The sequence below is a fragment of the Diplotaxodon limnothrissa genome, linkage group LG3 (genome assembly GCF_057381915.1).
Source record: "Diplotaxodon limnothrissa isolate DT_005_m linkage group LG3, D_limnothrissa_male_GT1.1, whole genome shotgun sequence".
Lineage (NCBI taxonomy): Eukaryota > Metazoa > Chordata > Actinopteri > Cichliformes > Cichlidae > Diplotaxodon > Diplotaxodon limnothrissa.
Window position 1 is genome coordinate 47,569,522 of NC_140598.1, and position 23,277 is coordinate 47,592,798.

Consider the following 23,277-nt stretch of genomic DNA (forward strand, 5'->3'; position numbering starts at 1 on the left):
CAGCCACACTCAAAATGGAGATATGTAATGATAAACACTGGTCCCCGTCTTTTGGGTGCTTTCTTGAAGTAGTCAACAATTTAAAAGTAAGATAAAATAACAGGGGCATGTGCTGAGGGGTGGTGCTGCACAAGAACAAGGGTAAAATAAAGAAAATATTGTTTTTAGTTTTGAGAAGTGCAAATTAAAATGTACCATTACACTCAGAGGATCAATATAAAGTTTGATATATGTTAATTTTGAATGAAGTACATGACTGGTGACTGTTCTGTCCTGAGCTTTTGTTTTTACAGCACCCGCTTGATCACACCAACAGTTTCTCGCCACCGAAGAGGGGTACTTGCAAAAAATAGAGAATGGGGAGGAATATCATCAAAACTGGAAAAAGGTAATCCCCAAAGGGGGTGATAACGCCATAACTTTCACTTATGGTCAAATTCTCAAAATTTGACCCTGAACTTAAAAAATTCTTCAAACATTTAGAGACAGAGTGGAGGTTTAGATCAACACATGTCACAAACCACATAAGGCTGGAGCATTTGAATCAAAAAGGTGAATTGATACGCAGCAAAATGTTGATCATACTGATTATGTTTATTCCAGTGTGCAGAGCAAGGTTATTATTATTAAAGACAACAAATGAAATAACGAAAACTAGAAGTGGAAAAAATTTGCGTTAACGGAAATAAAATCAAAACAAAAAGGAAAACTAACTAATACTGTAATGAATGTTCACAAAATTAACTAAAATTAATTGGATGTATAGCAAAATCTGTTTAGTTGCATTGATAAGTATTTTCATTTTTTCTTTTTCTTTTTTCTTTTTTCTTTTTAAGATAAATCAAGTGTTGGGACGGTAAAATAAACACATTACAAAAACAAAATTGTTTTTAACTAATTTTATTTAAATTTTACAACATGTGCACCACAGTGCACAAGGGGAGTTCATTGATCACGAAGGTGAAACAAACAACGTTCAAGAGCTATTTAAGAAGATTACACGTTCCACTGAAATTTTTGTAAGCAGGATATTAAAACTGATTTATATAACAATATCATAAAACTGTAGATCAGGGATCAACTTAGAAGTCACTGACACTTCACTAGCTGTAAGCCATTGGTTCAGGAACAAGTGATTGCACTGGGCTTTCTATTTCGCAAAAGTCAATTCATTTATGATATCTGAGGAAGTACTGTGATTTTTTATTTTTTATTTGGAGACACAAAGGAACATTTGGCACTTCCCACATCTCACATATGTTTTACTGTTGCAACCATTCTACAACTGAAATGCCTTGGACTGTTAACCATTTCAGGCAAGTGGAGTTAACCATATTTTGCTACACTCTCATCGGACGGGGGCTTCCTTTTATTGATCTTTGGAGAGAAGTCTCCATTACTGGTACTATTCAGGTCTTGTTCACATGTTTGTCCCAGGTTTTTCAGCCAAGAGGAGCCTGAACTCCAGATACTGTGAGTTCTTTTCACACATTGAGATCACTGATAACTTTTAGCAACGACGTGATCTTGTAGAAACAATTAGGTGTCATGGATTCAACTATAATTACGACTCTTATTTTTTTTACTTTACTGGAAAAGATTTCTGCATTTTACCCATATTTTATTTTTAACTCAAAATCAAAAAATTCTAGATTCTCCTACATGTTGGTTTTGCACCAGATAGGATGACAGATTTTAGGTGGCCCTGTGTTTTTCTCTATTACATCTGCCACTGCATCTCGATAATCTTTGTGTGGCTCCTACCGGGTTCTCACCCTCTCCTACCTGGCTCACATGACTCTCATCCTCTGAAAAATCTATGTTTGAATCTCCCTTAATAACTCTGTTAAGAATTTTCTCCGCCTTTGTCAAAAGTTGTCTACTAGGAAACAGTGAAATATAAGTACAAAGTCCCAATGTGTAGAGCACACATTAATAAATTAGTTATGTTCTCTGTGAAACTAAATAAGCCTAATTCTTAAAGACCCCTCAAATCATTTACTAGATGTTTATTTTTTGAATAAAATAAAAATCTGAGTTTAACAAAACATTTTAAATGTAAAAATCAAGCTTACCTTTCTTTCTTCCATAAAATGTGCTTGTGGGCACGCCAGCCATTTTGAAAAGGTGGGAAAAACAATTGACAAGGCCACACTCCCACACATGTGATATAATTTTAAAGGTACTGTTGTCCTCTCTAAGAAACATCAGGACTTAGAGGAGTGGCAAGTAGAGTATGAGAGCTACAAGCAAAAACTAAAATGTGTACTACAGTGCGCAAAAATGAATTACTGGGCCATCAGGGGGTTATGAGGGACAACTATAAAACTAAAAATCCCACAAACCTCGAAGTGCACTTGAAAAGCTCACACAAGAAGGTTAACCTAGCTTACCTAGAAGACCTCATCAGGGGGAGCACACTCCCCCTCCTTGAAGAGCTCCCCCACTCAACCCGCATCCCCCGAAAACAGCTAACCTCAGATAAGGCAGCGTGATGTATCCCGAGATAACAGGACTGGGACATCTAAATAAAGGTGTGAAACAATCGCCTTCAAAAGGTTATCAATTCACTTCAACCAAAATTAGGAACACTCGGTGCGGCAAGAGTTAATAGTTATTAGTCTCAACACCCAAGGATAACCAGAAGAGCATGATTGATATGATGGAACTGAGATTTTGTTACATTTAATTTTTGCAAAACACAACTAAAACTAAACTGAAACTAAGGATTTTCAGAAAATAAAAACTAGACTAAACTAGCAAAGAATTGGTAAAAAGTAATTACAACTGGTAAAAATTGAAAAATCTGGAGTCGAAACTAAATAAAAATAGCAACTAATGAAAATGGCGAAACGTTTAAAACCCTGGTGCAGAGATTGGCAAATCTGACCAGGAAACGTTATAAAATGGATTGTCAGAACAGTCAGCGTTAAAGCCACTTTTGACAGTCCATACTAGGATGGCATTGGATATCTTCGGGGCAGAAAAGGGTTGGTGTGACCAAGGTGTGGTTTGGCTTGTTGCATGTATATTTGAGATCATATGGCTCTGGATGGACCAGTTACCAGGGCATGGAAGGAGGACAGACTCATTAAAGGAGGAGAAGGAATTTCCTGGGATTGGAGATCCTCTGGGTGAGTGGTTGATTTAAAGCATTCACAAAATAGAAGTTATCTGTTGTTATTGATTGGTAATAGATTGATAATTGGCCACATTTACAGCTGTATTGACTTGTTGTGGACGTAGTCGACTTCAGGTTTAAACACTCTAATTAACAGGTTGAAAATAGTGACATTAAAGGAAGAGTATGCAGCGCCACCCTGTCAGACGCCAGTGATGGTGGAGCTCACTGATGAATCAGGTGAGCTGGATTCATGGCTGATTCAAAACTAAGATCCCCCTGCTGTGGTCAGTAAGGGGAGAACAGGGGGAAATAAAATTAAGAATAAAAGAGGCATTTATAAACGTTTAGGTGTCAAGTGAAACGGGATAAAAGGGGGTGTTTTACTGTTATTTTTAATATCAGCATTATTATTGTATGAGAATCATGCAACAAGCATTGCATCGATGATCATTTATTGAAGCTTTTGACCTTATACTAACATCTGTGTTCCTGTGATTGTTATAACCTCTGATGAATCTTCTATTTACAGGTGTTAGGATAATGATATAATTTTTCATTGCAGGTGTAACCATGATCATTTTTATACATATTGCAACTTGTTGCTCATTGTAGAGTTGTGCTCAAGTTAATAAGGGTTAAAAGCTACAGTCAGCGCGAATGTCTGACTGATCTATTGAGGGAAAAGGCTTCGAGCATAGAAGGCCGCACGTGCTTACAAAACACTGATATCATGTTATTCTTTGTGATCTTTTCTTCAATTATGTCTTTAAGTTTAGTTTAAGTAGTGGCAGTTAATTAAACGACATTTATTAAAATATTAAATACCTGAGTCAGAACGTTACACGCGGATCACCTTAAGAGTCTGGGAAACTTTGTAGCTGCCTAACTTTTTTTTTTGAATGTTCTAGCTCCGTTGATTTGACACATTGGAATGTGTCAAAAAAGGGGGGGGGGAAGGTTGAGCTTTAACATCAAACAAGGAGTATTTGAAAAATTTTATAACTTCTTTTGTGTCTTTAATACCTTAGGAATGGTAAAACTTAAGCTAATAGCGGTCCGAGAAGTTTCTGGTCTTGTGTAGAGAATTAGTGAGAACCATAAGATCATAACGTCTATGTTTAAGCATTAATAATTGAAATGAACTGAATAGCGTTTAGAAGATTTGTTAATTTCTTTGTCTTTTGTTAAAAAGAGTGGTTTCAATAATTTTCAGACACACTTTGCAAATGTGCTTATAATGAGTTGGCACTTGGTCTTTTGAAGGTCATAAGCTTCGTTCGGCGTGATTGTCCGGACTGATATATTGCAGGTATTGACTTTGAGTGCAGAGGGCTAAATGCAAACACGCTTACACACACATAGGATATGATTAGAATAAGTCCCTGGGACATTCTGAATGTTTAGACCAATTCTGAATCACTAGAAGGTCAGTAGATAACAACATTAGATTATTAGGGTTAGGAAGAGAGGTGTTTTGGTTTTCTGTCTCTTACAGAGAAAGGAACAGACACCAGACGAGGTCACAGATATGCGAGGATCCTCCGCAGCAGAGACAGACACAGTGACTGCCGAGACATCAACTGGGTCCAAGGGTCATGGCGTTTGGGCTCCAGCTAGTCACCACAAAAGGATGGATCCCATAAACACAGCAATAACCATGAAGGGGTTGGCGGAAATCCGGGAACACCAGACCAACGAAGTTCGAGAGGCTTTTGGGCAAAAAGGGGAACACCTTCCTGTTCCTTTTTCTGGAGGATACACAGATCGTTGTTTGAAATCGGGGCAGAATAATCCCCTGATCTGTGCCACGACTGAAGGGTTGTCTAACCCCTAAGGTTGAAGAATGAAGAGCAGAGGATCACCCAACTGGACGACACTGGTAGCTGCAGCAATAGAATAAAGGCTAAAAGCTGTGGGAGACCTGGGGAGTGTCATCTGTACCTGCTATTGTTGGAATAATAGTTTTTCTTACATCTGAACTGCGCAAACACAGAGGTCATCCCACATATGGTTCGCCCCTCAGGGGGACAAAGGACCTCAGGAGTGAGAAGAGATGAACCCGGCCACACTGAATTGAAGGGTGTTGGTGAGGTCATTATTCTAATGACCTCATCAAGGGGAATTGTTAGATTCTAATATTATTTTATGCCATGTTAGACCCCTAATTAAAGATTGTGAATTATTATGTAGTTTTAGTTTGCATTATTCTCCTGAATTAGAAGAAGCTGATAACTATTGCATTAGTTAAACTGATGTGCATTATATTAAACTGTTGATTTATTGTGAATGAATGATATTGTTTTATGATGCATTATACTGCTGAGTTATAAGAAATACTGTTTGCAGAAAGTCATCGCCTTATTTGTCTGATTAGAAGAGAACAGAATATACTGGAGTTTTCTGCCCCATCTCAGCAGGAGCAGATAAACGGGGAGCCAAGGTCGTAGCTTAGGCGCTGTGTGAGAGAAGGCATGTGAATGTTTATGCTTTGTATGATAAGGTGGAGGCACCAGAGGCTATAAAAGTTTGAGCAATGCTCCACCATTTTGAGATTTTGAGGCTGTCTGCATCAGTGTCCATCTCCCACGTGTGTGATCATTAAAAATCATCGTTTGACTCAACCCGACCGGACCAGTGTTGTTATTGTGGTTTTTCTCTTGTCTCCATCCCCAATATTTTGAACCTTAACAATATCTACAGAGTAAAACCAAACTCCCTCTGCCTGCAAGCAGACACTTCTGGAACTAATTAAAGGTGTTTCTAACCCCTGATGTAACCTGTCTGTGCTCCGTCTCTCACCCTAAGACATCTGGAAGAGGTGTTGCCTTGTAGGTAGCTATAACTGTTATAATTGTATTAATAGCGAAAGACATTGTTTTTAGCGTCCTGTAACCACACAGTGGTCTGATGAGTCTCAGTTTCTGCTCCAACATTCAGATGGTAGGGACAGAATTTGGCAGAACCAAATCAATCAAATCAAATTAATTTCACTTTGATCTCCAAACAAACTACAGTGATTTCCATGTTTCCTTGTTTAGGCTGTGGGACTGTAACCTCTAAGGTTTACATGTTTCCAGTTTAAACTTTCAGAGCCTCAGAAATCAACAGCAGCACTGAGACTGGACTCAATGATAAAATAGTTAACAGGAATAAAAATGTTTATTTTACTGCTCTGTGTGCTACATCATCAGATTAATGAGTTTCTACAGCATTCATATCTTATCCTTTTTTACAAAAGTGTTACATTTTAATGTTTTAAGTTTGATATTATTTAAAGATTTTTAATCACTATTTAATAATATCTCTGCAGCAGGTGGCACTATGTGTCCCTCCAAACTATCAAAGCGCAGCTGATTCACAGAAACAGGATTCAGCTTCGAGAGCAGAGTCCTGCAAATGTGCCGACTGTGTAGCCTTTTCATTGGGACAGAGAGGGGGAGGGACTTTCACCCACCCAACACATGCTATCGTGTATCCTCTAAGGTCCTGACTGCACGCTGTTTGAAGTTGATGATGTCAGCGTCTGCTGAATGTTCATTGGTTGGCAAGTGTAGTGAAATACAGCAGGAAAGGAAGAAGCACAAAAAACACTTCAAAGGTCAACAATGCACACATGAGAGAGCGTAAATCTGGCGTGCGATGGCTCCTTTATGCATCAAATTGTGCCTCAGCTGGAGGAAGCCAAGACAACACTATGGATATCAACACTGATGCAAATGAGTATCTTCATTCTGTTTTAGTATTGATTAACAACACAGTGTAGATATCTAACCCTACTCTAGATCTAATCTCTATGATAATAAAACTACTCTGATATTTTCTGTCTCTGACATTTCACTGCAGATGTTTGAGTTTCTAAAATCTGATTGTCTTTTGTTAACATTAAAAAGTAAAAATAAAAGTCTAATTATTTATTGAGCATCAAAAAGGAGAGAAAAATAACCATGTCTCAGCATCAGCATTAACGTAGAAGAGAGTAATGAAGTAAAGATAAAACATCATTAGGATCAAACTGACGGAAAATCAAACAAAACAAACTAAATTAGGACATTAGTTTTAAGAGTTTAAGAGTATTTTTCTGTCTCTGTGCATAAAAAGTACGTTTGACACATGAGAAAACATTTTTAAACTTATAGTTATAAAAAATGTTATAAAAGTTTAATTTAAAATGTATTAATATATGACCTTAAAGACAATGACAATGAGTCAAGTGCAACAAGCAGCGATGTATCCAACACGATACTCCAGACTAAACTGAACCAAGGAACCAGCCAACATTTGTCTGTAACTTTCATAAACATCACAAATATGCTTTGTTCAAACTCTCACATAAACACTTCAAACCAGTGATACACTCTAATTCTCACACATGAGAAACACTTTCATTAATCAGTGCCATTCAAACAATGTCACAAATGTACTTACACAATAACCCCGTCATGCAGAGCAAAGAGTGCCCCATCCTCACATCCAGCCCTGCTGCACTCTGATCCTCAGCTGATCTCAAACACTTTGACTTTACATCAATAATAAAAAGAGAAGCTGCATTTAATACAGATAAGACCAGAGTGTTTCTTCTGACTGTGGCCTCTCTGTGCTTCCTTTCCTTTTATACAAACCTCAAACAGCTCCTGTAGCTTTGACCACAGCAGTCATGTGACGTGTTCACATTTCCTGTCCACTGCAAACATGCAGGCTTGCTTCTTGTGTTTTATTCCTATCTTCTGTTGTTTCAGGTCAGGGGACATATTTATGTTTTATTCTCAGAGACTTTTATATGATTTGTGCAGTGTCGTGTCATGACTAGGGATGGGTATCGCTTAGGTTTTATCCGATACCAGTACCAAACCGGTACTTTTGAAACGGTGCTGGTGCTTAAACGGTGCTCGAACCAGTGCTTAAAGAATGGAAAAACACAAACTTTGTCCAAAAACCTCTCATGTTTAGCTAGTTTTTTTGCAAAAAGATAACAATGTTAGCCTTTTCTGCAGCTATGGGGCATATATTGTATCACTCTTGGCTGGAAGCAGTGCTTAAACAATGGAAAAAACACAAACTTTGTCCAAAAACCTCTCATGTTTAGCTGTTTCCCACTTTTTCTTTGGTCATTTTAGCCTTTTTGGCCAGGGTGAAGGGAGTATCTGCCATCAAACAAGAAGACAGCCGCATGTAACTACGACGGCGTTTGCTAGTTCACCTTACATGCATTAATGTAATAACGTGGTTAGCCTACTCAACGTAAATTACACACGAACAACATTAAGCTACTCACGCAGAGAAGAACAGCTGCTGCTGCCATCATCATCCTCATCATTTCTGCTACACTGGCAGGGCTAGGGGCCAGGACTCTCCTCTTCGGGTTCTTGCGGGATGTTACTAACTCCGGTCCGATGACAGGCATCACACCCATAGTAGGTACGGTGCATTTCTCGGCTTTAAAAAAAACGCTATGCGTCGTCAGGTGTTTCATCAGATTCAAGGTGTTACCTCCTTTGCACAGTATCACCTTAAAGCACTTCTTGCAGGCTGCTGAGTTTGCATCTTTGGCTGTGAAGTACAGCCAGACTTTTGACCGCTTCGCCTTGGGCATTTCTAATCTGTAGTTCTGCTCTAAAAGAACGTGTGTACCTGGGCCCGCCTACTATCCTTGGAAAGGTAAAATGATTGGCTAGAATCTGAAGTGTATCACATCTCAGGAAAAAAAAGCACCGAAATAAAGCACCGAAATGTGCGCTGCTTTTCGGTCTGTTTATGTCAGAACCGGTGCCATGATAACACCGGATACCAGTACCTATCTTGAACCTTGAATTGGTCACATGATAGGGTGAGGCAAGGTCTCTCCTGAAATCTCTGGTTAGAATTCCTGAATAAGTCGAAGTTGCCATTCACAATTTTTTTTTGTGGAACGCTTCCTCAACTCAGATCTCCCACTCTGAAAGTCTGAGCAGACCAGCGTACTCTGAGTTAACGATCCAAGATGGCGGCACTGAACATAAACAGGAGTAAAACTGTTATGGTTCAAGATTGTTTGACCCAGCAGTTTGAGTTTTTTGTGTTTTTGTGATTTCTTTGTGTTGTGATCTTTTAGTTTTCTATTAGTTAGTATTGAGGTTAGACCTGGTTTTGCATCCAAGTTTAGTCATATTTCTGATCGATGTTTTCTTGTCGCTGTGTCATTCCCTGTTTCCTGTCTGAGTCATGAACTCTGTGTTTGTTCCTTAGTCATGTCCGTGTCTCGTCTCCTTGTTCCCTTGCCACGTTCCCCTCGTACTTCCATGTCGCCTCTGTCAGTCTTGTATGTCCACGTGTGTTGTGTCCAGTCATGTCGCTGTTTTCACCTCCCATTTCTGCTTCTATGTCCCCATGTCTATTTCTTCCCCGGTTCAGGTGTCTTTTTCCGTTTTGTCTGTTTTATTTTGACAGTATCACGTCCTGTGTTTGGTTTGTCTTCCTCGTGCGTCATTATGTTTATTGCAGTTGTGTTTCCCGTGTGTTCCACTTCCTTCGTCAGCCTCTTGTGTATTTTTGGTGTGAGTTTTCATTTGTTCGTTGGCAGGTCATCTTTTCACCATGTGCCATGTTTCTGTTCAGTCAAGTCTCAGGTATTCATGTCCATGTTAGCCACATTCAGGTTTCATGTTCACTGTGTCTAGTGTTAGTTTTCCCCAGTTTAGTTTACTGTTAACATCGTCCTAGTTTCTGTTTGCTTTTGTTTATATTGTTGATCCAGCCTAAAGTAAACGGCTTGTTTTTTGTTAAGTTCATTCCTGTCTCAACCGTCTGCTTTTGGGCTCGCGCCACTCTCCAGTCATCTGGCCACAACAAAGTCTGTACTGCCACTGTGGTGTATTTTTGACTCACTAAAAAAGCCGTGATTAGGTTTGAGCACCAATTAGTCAAAAAAACAAGTATTATGCTGCACTGCTATTCATACCTGCGTGGCTCTAATTTACCAAGAACCAAAACAAATACTGTTTCCTAGCTTTTTCTGCAACATGCTAACTCGAGAGTGACGTCACTCCCAATTTCCAACATCCGAGTTCAGAGGTGTCTTCAATGCAGCATAATGACCCAAACCTTTATTCACACCTTGGCTCATGTGATGACACACATGATTAGTATTGGGTCTACGAACCTTTTTAAGAGACAACTCCCACTAAGGTTAAAATACTCTGGAGTCTCCACTGTTTGCCTCTAGAAGTGAAGAAGCCTCTTAGATGAGAGGTGACACGTCTTAAAGAAACTTAAAGAAGTTTAGTCACTTTCTTTCCAAACTCCTTAGACTACCATGAGATGGATGACTGAGAACCTACACAGACATTAAACATTAAGAAGGTTGCAGGTTTTAATCCACCAGCTGAGGATTTTTGTGTGGAGTTTGCATGTTCTCCCTCTACCTGTCTGGGTTCTCTCCAGGTACTCTGGCTTCCTCACACAGTCAAAAGTCATATATTATTATGTTATCTGGTGATTCAGGTGATTGCAACTAGGTATAGATGCGAACATGAATGGTGGTCTGTCTCTCCATAACCTGTCTAAGTGGAACTCATCTTTCACACTATAAAAGTTATTATAGGCTCCGCCCACATTAGTCCAAAAAGACAACAGAGCAGTGAATGCTTTAAGGTGTGGTAACTTTGTGATCGGCTAGTCCCCTCCATATGTGTCACGGATTGCCGGGGCAAGCCGTGTGGAATGTAGGAAGGACCCAAAAGGCAGCAGCTCTGGTGCAGGTGAGTGTTTATTTACAGGGGTGGGTAAGTACAAACAGCGGTGGCGACAAAACATGAAACTGGAAACCTAAACTGGGTAAACTAATAAGACAAACCAGAACGAGGATGCAGGGAGGTCCGGAGAAATACATACGGGAAGACGCAGGGAGACCAAGGGGAAACAACACAGACGAACCAGCAATTACTAAGACAGAAAATACAACTTAAATACACTCAGAGAACATAGGGAGATTACACACAGGTGGGAGACACAGCTGGGAGTGATAAACATGACGAGACTAGGGAGGCAAACTGAAAACACTCACATAAGACGCAGACCTTCACAATAAAACAGGAACTTGCACATGAAAGGACACAAACTAAGAAACGCGGACTAGATACAGGAACACACGGGCAGAACAGAGTAAACACTAACCAGAGGAAGAACAGAACCAAAATCGTGAAGAGAAAACACAAAACGCTGGGTCAAAAGGACCCAGGATCATGACAATATGAGCATGCAGTATACCTCAGTTTATCACTCAAAAAACAAGACAGTGGCCATTGTCAATATACAGTCTATAAAATCAATCTAAGTTAAAGCCTGCAAACACAGCCTCCATCCTTAATCCTGTCAAACACTTTCTTACAAAGGTTATAATTAAGGTTTGGTGCAGTATCATCTACACATACAAACATGTTGACATCCGGGTTTTTTTAGATTGTTTAACAGCAGGTTTGTTTCTTCTTCCCATCACTTTTGTGTTTGAAAGGTAAAATACATTAACATATATGTTAATATATTATATTAACATATATTAACATATATATATAAACATGTCTGTATATGATGTTGTGGACAGAGAGAGTGATGGATGATTTTATGTATGTCAGAGATAAATGAACATTTACAGCACGTCCATGCAGAGACTCTTAAAGACGTGAGCGTGAGAAACAAGCTTTTCACCGTTTCTCTTGATGCCCACATGCTTTATTTATTCTTTAGTCCAGCATGTGTCATCACCACAATAAAGCTACTTTTAAACTGTTTTCACACATTGTCATACCTGCACATTTCCACTCGGCTGTGTTGACTTTAAAGAAAATAAACCGCAGGCTTCATTTCTTCTTATGAGGTATCTGACTTGCAGAGGATAAAAATAAACCTGTTGGAGAAAAGACACAACCAACAACTATCTCTTACACATGTAGGCATCAAAGTCTGTTCAGAGGAAGAAAGACGTTATTCTGTATTGTCTTATTTACAGTTTGATCTTTTAGTTTTACTGCTTATTGCTTCTTAAATAAAACGGGTCACTATATTAATTTAAAAAAAGATTTGCATTTATCAAAATAGTCTACAGTTTTCTCCACTCTGTACGAGTGCAATGTATGGTGTCCAAACAACCAAGTTAACCAGCAGAGTATGAGGAGGAAGCAGAGGGGCGGGGATCAGGAAGGTCAGGTGGTTATCAGGAGGATAGAAAAGAGCAAAAGGGTTGGGTATAATTTCTGGATTTCCATCATAAAAAAAATGTCCACCAGAAAAAGTCTCAACACGATGTAAGACAATGTCACACCAACAGGGGGCACTATAATCTGAACCTTAAAGCCATGTCTGCTGATTCAGAGCTTGAAAACAACGTTTAAATAAAGGAGATGAAAGAAAATAAAATTACTAAAATACACAAAAGGTAAGATTGTGTTAAAGCTGCATGTTGGCCATGACTTGTTATGGACCTGAAACAAAAAACAGAACACATACAACTGAAAAACTGACAAAGACTTAAAGGTGCTGAAGATGTGGGGCTGCTGTCTGATGAGATGTGTGTTGCAATAACCTGTCAAAACACGGATCAGTACAAATGATTAAACTTGTGATGGTGCTTTGTACACAGTTTATTTAACATGTTGTGTCACAACGTTAGAAATTATGAATCACTTTCAGCCAATAATCAATAAGAAACGTTTCACCCTTTCTGTAGCCACACAACAACAGAAGGAGGATAATTAGCATGAATCCATGTTGTTCATGTTGTTTCTGACTCAGTCGATGTCACAGCTGCTCACTGATTCTGTTCTGTTGCTGCTGCTCTCCCTGATTCAGGTTTTACATGTTTGCATGTCACAGCAGAGAGTGGACAGTGCAAAGTTAATTAGCAATTAGAGAACACTGGAAAACAATAAGAATAATATACTGTACACAACTGTACAGAATTGAATAGAATAAAATAATATAAAATGTATAATAGGATAAAAATAGAATACAAATGCTATATACAACTGAGTAAAAATATAACTTTGTCAGAAAACAGTATTGCACTTAGTCTTATTGCACATGTGTGTGTTTGATCAGCTGCAAAAGTCTTTGTTGTGGAGTCTGACAGCAGTGGGGAGGAAAGACCTGCGAAATCTCTCCATCCCACACCGTGGGTGCTGCAGCCTGCCACTGAAGGAGCTGCTCAGTGCTGTCAGAGTCTCCTGCATGGGGAGGTAGCAATGAATTGAAAATAGAATAACTAGGCTTTCTGATGTGGAGAATAGAATAGAATAGACAATGGAGAGCATATTCAGGTAATGCCACCAGGCGGCACCCTGGTAACTGTTATTGATGCATTTACATACACATGTATAATAACTTGCATCTTGACAGTTACAGGATAGAAATACAGATACTCAGAGTTGCACTGATGACCTCTTTGTTTTCTCTTTCAGACAAAAAGAAAATAGAAGAAATAAAAACAGTCACCAGTGTAGTTATAGTTGTTCACCTACTTTATAGGACAAGGTCATGATTGCTAGTGAAGAGAGAAAACCATCCACAGCACATACTGAGGTGTTAGAGCATATGACCAGCAGTGTTTATCACCATCATGCTGACTTCAGGGGAAAACACTGAGCTAGCTCAACCCAGCTGGTTTAGTTTACCTGACTGAGCAGGAGCCTGACCTGTACCTCCACCTTACTGTGACTAAATGTTTGTGTTTGTGTCATATTTTTAAATTCTTGTGCGATCAGTTAATGATCAAAAGGGAGTGTAATGGAAAGGTTTAATCCTTCTACTTCTTTCAGTCATGCTGACCATGGTTGATGCAGAGCTTAGTTCTCTGTGATGTTCTGTCTCCATCTTTCATATGAGATTTACCACATGTACAAGTTATCTTTTCCTTTAACTGCATCCTGTGACAGCAGCACACAGAGAGCTTCTCTCTGTAAATGTTCTACTTCAGTCCTCTGTGTCAGATACATGCAGACTGCTGTCATGCTCTGAACTGTTAGTGACCGCTTTGCAAATAATGCATCTGTTTATTTCAGGTTTCCATGGCAACACCATTACAAACTGTTTAAGTGGTTGTTTTGTTACTTTGTGAATAATCTCATACAGGAAACAAAAATCAAAGATAAAATGTTCAAATGTGAAAAGATTTTATTTCTCCTTCAAACTACAAAAGCACAGAATGATCAGAAACAATAATATACATATATGCACATTTAAGAAATAATTCTTATTTATATAATGTACGAGATCTTTAGACAAACACAGTTAAAGTATTTGTTGTTGCCCATATCAGTATTTACTTGTGAAACACTGCAAACACTGACTTTAAGTTGTGCTGTCAGATACTAAAGATCACATATTTCACACTGCTGTTGGAACATGTTAGATACATTCAAGGTTTATTACAAAATCTTTATACAAATAACTGAATATAAAGAGCACGAATACACCTACATTTGTTTTATGCTATAAGAGAGCAATATGTCTGATATTAGGATTTAATATTGTAACTGCACATAAAGCTGAGCATGTCTGATATTTGGGCAGCAGAGGAGCAAGAGTGGCTTCATAAAAAGCTTCTTCTTGGCTTTGCTGCTACAGCTCTCCTCACTGACCTGTAAGACAAGCACAAAGAGACAAAGTGATTTCCAACATGTAAAGATATTATGAGCTGAAGACATTTAATAATGTGAAGAATAAATCAGCCTGCATGGCAGCAGAATTACTGAGAGAGCTTCCTGATATGACTTCAGAATAAACTGCTGCATCAGCTGCAGGACTTGATTTTCCTGTGAATGAAGAGAAGATCATTGAAAACAATAATATCATTAACCAGGAGGAAACTGGATGTCTCCACTAATGCAAAGATAGAACTAGATTTTATTAACCAAGTAATTAGTACGCATGAAGCCCTAAATACAAATATTAATATAAACAGATTTACATTTTAAGAGCAGATAAACATGATGAACAATATTCAGTGGAGATGATGGCAGACTTTGCTCACCTTTGTTTTTCTTGGCTTTTTCTTTTTTGGGCTGTTTGACCTCAGCATACATCAGACTGTCCTCTAAAAGAGACGTCAGAGCTCAGGACACATTTGTTCAGCACAGATATGATACAAACATGTTGGATACATATGGACTTTAAACTTTTTACAACTACAGTGAAGGATATAAGAGTGAAATCATTTGTTGCCTGTGACACTTCAGCTTTGCATGTGTGTGTTTTGTGATTGAGGTCTGGGTCAGAATCTGTGGATGCTGTGATTCAGCAAAGCTGAAACACTGATTAGTAAGTGAATAACTAAACTCCATGTTGACCTATAATTACCTGCAATATAATGATGTGATGACACGTTCAAGTACAAACACTGAATGAGACTGTTGTGACTGTACCTGCAGCTCCCGTCTTCACCTCAGAGTAAACAGCACTCTGCTCTGCTTTATGATGCTTCCCTGTGAAGATGATCGAATCCACAAAAGAAAAACATTTAATACATTTTTAAACGTTTCAAAAACTTTCCAGGCTTTTCTTCTACATTGTATATGTTTTGTGTACTCACACTTATTTCCAAAGTTTTCCAGTTCAATATTAGAGTAAATGACATCTGGAGGTTTATCTGCACCTGAAATGTTCATATTTTAGTTACACAATTGTAAACCAATGACATGGTGCCAGTTACCTTAAATTAAAAGACTGTTTCATCTCTAGCTGCTCTGTGCTTTTCACATGATGTACTGCACCAGTGTTTCAGTGGCTCACACATGAAAAACAACATGACAGATTTTTCAAAGATAAATGAAAAAACAGAAAAACCTTTTACAGAGTTTCATTAGTTGTGTTTAAGTCAACAACAGGACTATCAGATATTTTCAGAGCATGAACCCACCATGGTGTTACTGTTTGTGTTGTTCTGATATGAAACAACAACATTTGTGGATTCTTTCAGTCGAGTTAAAGATACAATCAGGTTGTAAAATCCTGTTTGTTTCTGATCTTTTGTGCATGTAGTCAGTTGGTTATTTGGATGAAACTGAACCTAAGAAATGTTCCTGTCAATGGAGACTGAATGAAGAGTCAATATTAATAATGATAATAAAGATCGGTTTATTCTCCCCTGTATCTTGTGTCATTCTGTTAACATGTTTTCCATTAGTAACTAAAACACGGTTTTCAGGGTTTTCCATCAGATAGTTCTGATTCCATCAGATCCAGTAGTACTATTTTAGTATTTACTCAGCCGGAGTTCCAAGTGATCCGAGGTGATCCCAAAATGTGACGTCAATAGAGTACATGCCACCGATTGACTGGTCAGTGGCATCACTCGATGAGTTATGAGAGCGTCTTGTTGATAAAAAACAAAAAAGCCATTTTTGAAACCTGGCAACCCAGAAATGGCTACACAAGCAACACCGTGGCCCCCGAGTCTATAGAAAGATGACCGAGCAGCAGGTATATCATCGCCGTGATGTTCACCTTTGTTGTATCATTTGTGACAAATACAAATTAAGTCATGGGGTGCTCGACCACGTCACTATGACGATGACCACACACATTAGGTGGTACTTGAGCGTGATAGAAAACCAGTCGATCTGAGTAATTACTAATGGAAAAGAGGCGTTAGTTATCACCAGCTGAGTTCACACCTGTTACTCATCATCTCATTATCATGTGTTTTATAAACTGCCTCAGTTTTCCTTTGCTTTGTCACATCCTTCCTCATAGTTTGTTTTCCTAAGAATTGTAGAAATGTGGTTTCCAACTTTTATTCAAATTTGGATTTGTACTGAGTTTAATTTCTGCAATAAAGTCGTCATTTAGTTTAGTAACCCTGAAAGATTCCTAATGTAATATGAATAATAATAAAAACAGGAAAGAGGCTCTTACACTTGGACTGTCTGCAGCGATACAACAAGAGCAGGAGAATAATAATGAGAGAGACTCCACAAACCAGTCCAACCATCAACCACACAGGAGACGAAGAGCTGTCAGCTCCTGACACAGTTACTGTGACACAAAACAGAAATTAATTATTAATAAATTATAATCTTATAAATAAATGCATTTATAAAATAGAGCCAAGTGACTTTGAGACTTAAATCAGACAATCTAATGTTCATTCTCAGTCATCAGACGTGTTTAGAAAACTCCATCAGATGTTTTGATCCTGCTCACCTTTAACTGACATCCAGCTCTGTGCTGACTCTCTTCCTGAGTACTGACACTTGTAGAAACCTTCATCAGACTTTGACACTGCAGAGATCTTCAGCTCCCCTCGGGGATCATTTTGAAGAAGTTTGTCATTGTGATAGAAAAACACATTGGAAAGTATTTTTTGTGTTCTCAAACTGCAGCTCAGACTAACAGAAGCTCCCTCAGTCACAGGATGAACAGGACTCACCAGGATAGGACCATTACCATCATCTGTGACACAATCACACACAATTGTTTCAGTCACATCAGCAGCTGCACACTTTTAGAAAGAGCTGACAAACAATAATAAGAACAGATTGTACAAATGTTTTTCATCATGAAGATCTGATCTTGTGTATTTAAAAACTGCTGTATGTGTTTTATTTTTCCCACATGAAATGACTTCACATACAGCAAAGCTGGGACAAATGTTCATGTGACGTCTAAATCATTCAAATCCAAGTAGTAAATGTATAATAACATACTCTGTACAGTGATGTTGACTGCACTGCTGAACTCTCCTGATCCAGACTCACACCAGTACACTGCAGTATCTGACTTTGATGTGTTGATGTCACATGTGGATCCAGTCATTCTCCTACAGTCAGAGAGTCGGCCGTCCTCAGAGAACTTCCTCACTCTCCACTCAGTGAAGTTTCCCTCACAGGTCAGTGAGACAGAGTCAGAGGTGAAGTGTTGCACTCTGTCAGGACTCACTGTGAGAGACGCTGCTGAATGAACATCTGGAAACAACATGCAGTGAAGAGACAAAGCTCACAGATGTTAGCATTAAAAATATCACAGTGGAAATATACATTTGACTTCTGTGTGGTTCACAGGAGTCCTGATAGTCATGCAGCCAGATTTACAGACTTTCAAATTATCAACATGAAGATTAAAATTCCTCAAACTGACCTGCAGACCAAACAAACTTTGGTTGACTGTGATCAGTGTGATACTCTGGGTCTCCTCTTCCAGCTCTGCACACATATCCTGCTGTGTGTGTCTGTCCATGAATGATGTAGGAGTCCTGTGCAGTCCCACTGCCATCAGGTAGCAGCTCATAACTGGAGGATTCCTCTGATAGATCAGGAACAGCTTTATACCAGTAGAAGCTCCATCCTGCAGACGGATGTTCAACCTCACAGTTCAGAGTTACTGAGGCTCCAGGACTCAGCCATGATGGAGACACAGTGAGGACAGGACGGGGTTCATCTGTTCAACAAAGATTTGCTCTCAATCTTTCGTCTCTTAACTCTGAATTCAATGTCACTAAAATGTTGACTCACAAATATTTATGATGAACTTTCAGAGTGAGACTATCTAAACATGTCAAATATCTCAACATGTACTAATAAAAACACATTTTTACAAACTGTTTCTATTTCCAGGTTAAATGAACAATGACTCTACTTACTGTCAGAAACTGTCAGTGTGACTGAATCACTCCACTCTGTTGTTTTATGCTGTGAACTTTTCATTCTGCCCTTACAGCGATAGTTTCCACTGTTGGATGATGAAGCAGATCTAATCCTGTATTCATTTTGATTTGGAGCTTTTATCCTGCTGTTTGTTTCCCACTCATAATCCCACTCAGTGTCTCCTCCATGGATCTCACATCTGACAGTGATCGTCTCTCCTCTGTATATCTCAGACCAGTTTGGATACAGAGTCACAACAGGCCTGTTTGAGGCTGTTACTGTTCAAGAAAGTACAATAAAAACACATGAATGTCAAAAATGTTAATGCCTTTTGTTCTTCATCTTCCTCCTTAATCAGGAATTTATCTGACTTCATGTTAAACTGACCAGTTTTCCCAATCCTGACTGACTGGCTGTCCTCTGTGTAGTAAACTGGGTTTCCTCTTCCTCCTCTGCACCTGTAGAGTCCTTCCTGTGAGACACTGATTTGTCCATTTGAGTGGAAAACTGCATCTTGTGTGGTCAGGGCTTCAGAGGATTTCTCATCTCTGTACCAGTAGTATTTCCATCCAGATGATGATGATGGGTTCACAGAGCAGGTCAGGGTCACACTGCCCCCTACTGGAACAGCTGTGTTATCAGCTCTCAGTTTGGCCTTTGGTTTATCTGCAGTTCAGTTTAGAGAAAGAACAAAAGTCAATGACTGAATCAAACCAGTTGAAATAACTTGGTGGAAATATGGAAATAATAAATATCACATAACTTTAATGGTGAAGCTACAACAAACTGTACAACTATCACACAAACACAACACTAATCTTTCATATTTAATTTGCTGCATTTCTAAGTTAAAAACACACATGAGGAACAATCAGTGGATTTAATGTTTCTTAGTGGATGTGGTGGAGCAGCTGAGACAGATTCAGCATTTGTTCTGCATTTCATCTTTCATGTATTAGAGCTGCACAGCAGAGAAGTTACTCTCATATGTTTTGTTCTCTTCACTGTGAATAAAAAGCTGCTGTTCAGGTTTTTGTTGTTGGAATAAAAACTAAACATTTTACTGACCAACATGAAAGACAGTTATAAAGCTGTAAGAAAGAAGAAGTGCTTTTTCCTTATTTAGATACTCTGGATGAAAGATCTTACATGATACAGTCAGTGTGATGATATCACTCCACTCTGAGAAGAAATAGTCCCTTCTGCCCCGGCAGCTGTATCCTCCACTGTCAGACTCAGTAGCTCTGATGATTCTGTATTCATTGGATGTTGGAGGTGTGTTTAACTTGGCTGCTCTCCATTCATACGTCCACTGAGCTCCTTCACCTCCCTGAATCTCACATCTGACAGTGACTGTCTCACCGCTGTATATCTGAGTCCAGGATGGCTGCAGGGTCACAGTGGGCTTACTGGGAACTGTTCACAGAAAAATATCCAGTTAGACACAAAAAGAAACATGAAGATAAAAAAAATAAGACAGAATAAATTCTTCTATTTGTCAGGAGTTGTCTCTCATTTCAGGGTTAATAAACTCACAGTTGTTGAATGAAATTGTTAGCACAGAACACAAAATGACATCTCTCAGTTTGGCAGAAATAAAATTATTAATCTCACACGTTTCTGTAACTGTGACGTCACTGCTGTCCTCTGTGTAGTAAACTCGATCTCCTCTCCCTCCTCTGCAGTGGTACAGACCTCCTTGTGAGACACTAATAACTCTGTTTGCTTCATTTCCTCTCATGAGCTGAGCTTTAGAAGAGACTGAATCACGTCTGAACCAGTCAAACTTCCAGCCAGCAGAGCCCTCCACAGAGCAGCTCAGTGTCACACTGCCCCCTGCTGGTATGACTGAACTTTGTGCTGTCAGTGTGGCTCTGGGTTTACTTGCTGTTGATGTTACAGGAAAGACAAACATCAGATTGTCAGTTACTTCACGAAAAACTTTGTTACAATAAATAAAGATTTTAAAGAGAAAGTAAAAAATTCAAGAATCATTTTAGAAATATGCAATTTGTTGTTTTTTTCAGTAAGTGCTTAATAGTAATGATCAAACTTTACACATTCACTCAGTCATTTAGCTTCTAGCACCAAACAGAAAACATTTACCTGCATGTGACACATTAGACTGTCTTCATGCACAACTACACTACAGATTCCCTCTGATTTATTCTTCATCTATTCAAAGACAAATGTCACAAATACAAAGTACTTTATCCATGTTTAATCCATGGTCAGTTTGTTTGTGTCCTCTCTACATTTCCCTTTAATAATAGTCTAAAATCACACTACACTGAACGGTGTCTGTTATTGTTCGAGCACCGTGACCATCGCTGACATGGTTCCAACATCAAGTTCATGTAGTTTTCTATGATCTTAAATGTAATTTTGAATAATGTAAACACCTTATTTACAGAGGAAAACTGAACAATCAGAGAGGCTGACAGACTCCAAGGAAGTCTCCAATAAAATAAAACCACACAGGAGTCCTTTGAGTTTAATTCAGCTAAAGATGGAGTTTGTGTTCCTCATGAGACCAAACTTGCCAAAATGTGATCAACCTGTGGAGGGTCTTGTTTAACGCTGCCACTGCAGCTCGTCTAACATCTGATTGGTTACCATGTAGAGTAAGTCAGCACAGATCAATACTAGAAAATGGACTGCGATGAACTGGTGGTACTGTGGACGTGGGGCAGCCAGGTATCCCAGAATGCATTTCAATTCACAAGCAGCAATTATAGTGGTATAGAGTATAAGTAAAGTTTTAAAATACCCTGTTTGTCTGTCACCAAGTGTACTTTTTTAATCCATACTCAGTTTGTTCGAGCCTATTTGCAAAAGTGCTTCAATGTTAGCTTGGCTAACTGTTAGCTGTTAGCTCTCGATGCCACAAAGCACGACTCCGGTCACACAGTTTAACACCCACACTGAGTGAACACTGGACATAATTCACTGAGGTTGTATCTGTGGGGTGATGTTTATTTCATTGATTTATTTAATGCTGATTAAATCAGTTTGACTCAGATTAAAGTTTCATAACTGCACAGTGTTACTGAAGTTTACTGTCTGACTGGAGCGCTTGTTGAACTGAAACATTCACTTGCTTTTTCTATGATGTTCACATGTGTTACATGTTTTTAACCATTAATTTTGAATTAAAACTAACATTAAAAATATTTTTATACAAGAAGAAAAGAAATAATTTCTACCCTGAGAAGAAACGTCTGAACCAGCATGTTGATGCTGTTCATGGACACTGAAGACTGCAGCCTGTCCACAAATGGTTAAATGATACGTTTTGTAATATAAACACAAACTGTCTGTTATCATGTTTGAAAGTTTACTAGAATAAAAAATAAATAAATTAACATCTGATTTGTGATTTTATTTAATAGGCAGATGATTAATTTTCCCAATTAAAGGTTAGATTAACACAATAAGTAATTTGAAATAATCTGGATGAAAGATCTTACATGATACAGTCAGTGTGATGATATCACTCCACTCTGAGAAGAAATAGTCCCTTCTGCCCCGGCAGCTGTATCCTCCACTGTCAGACTCAGTAGCTCTGATGATTCTGTATTCATTGGATGTTGGAGGTGTGTTTAACTTGGCTGCTCTCCATTCATACGTCCACTGAGCTCCTTCACCTCCCTGAATCTCACATCTGACAGTGACTGTCTCACCGCTGTATATCTGAGTCCAGGATGGCTGCAGGGTCACAGTGGGCTTACTGGGAACTGTTCACAGAAAAATATCCAGTTAGAGACAAATAGAAACATGAAGTCATTTTGAAGCCTGACTTTCTTTTTGCTGTTGTTCAGAGGAGAAAGATTTACTGCATCCTGGTGACACTTTGACTTTAAATGAAGTTGGATTTAAAAATCAGTGTTTACATTTATTTAATGTGTGGTACACGTGTGTGGTGGCCCACTGGTGTATCTGACTCACACAGCCTGTTCTCCACACACTCCACATTTATAAAGTGATCTACAAATCCTAACATTACAGCTAACAGCTGCATTTTCCCTTTGAAGAACCACTTACAGCTACAGAGACAGGGAGTGAAGGTGGACAGTATATCCTTGTTTTTATGGCAACAAATTTACCTTGAAAGTGGTGCAACTGTGTATAATATGATTCACAAGCAGAAAGTAAGATTTACAGATGTGTGCAGTGATTTGTGTGCAACTTTTCAGGTCTCCAGTTCACACAAACTATTGTACAAATGTGTCGACACAAACCTGAGTAACTGCTGATCATTGAGGCACAAATTTTAACGTCCAGATTGTTTTTCAGATTTCTTTCTTTAAAATTCATCGTCCATAATTCAGAGATGATAATAAATATACTTAATACAATACAAGATGTCTTAATAAGAAGAAGAGCTTTTTTACCTTTTAAGAACTTTTTAACAAAAACTTTAAAGAGGAGAAAAACAGCACAGGCCTGTGCAGGCCTACTTTAAATAAAGCATCATTCTGCAGGTCTGTTTGAGTTCAGAATAAGTAAATAAAATGTAGCTGTGGTCCAATAATTGTAAAATAA

At 38.7% G+C, this 23,277-nt stretch overlaps 1 protein-coding gene across 1 annotated transcript; it reads right to left on the reverse strand.

The window, feature by feature from the left end:
• Window positions 1-14,779: 14,779 nt before the first annotated feature.
• LOC146636226 (Fc receptor-like protein 5) lies at window positions 14,780-23,049 on the reverse strand. The gene is made up of 10 exons (XM_085350304.1): window positions 22,974-23,049; window positions 22,203-22,469; window positions 18,227-18,526; window positions 17,782-18,054; window positions 17,294-17,530; window positions 17,006-17,125; window positions 15,681-15,743; window positions 15,514-15,573; window positions 15,123-15,185; window positions 14,780-14,904 (listed from the first exon to the last, which is right to left on the reverse strand). The coding sequence occupies exons 1-10, from the start codon at window positions 23,047-23,049 to the stop codon at window positions 14,780-14,782; spliced, it is 1,584 nt and encodes a 527-aa protein (XP_085206430.1).
• Window positions 23,050-23,277: the final 228 nt, after the last annotated feature.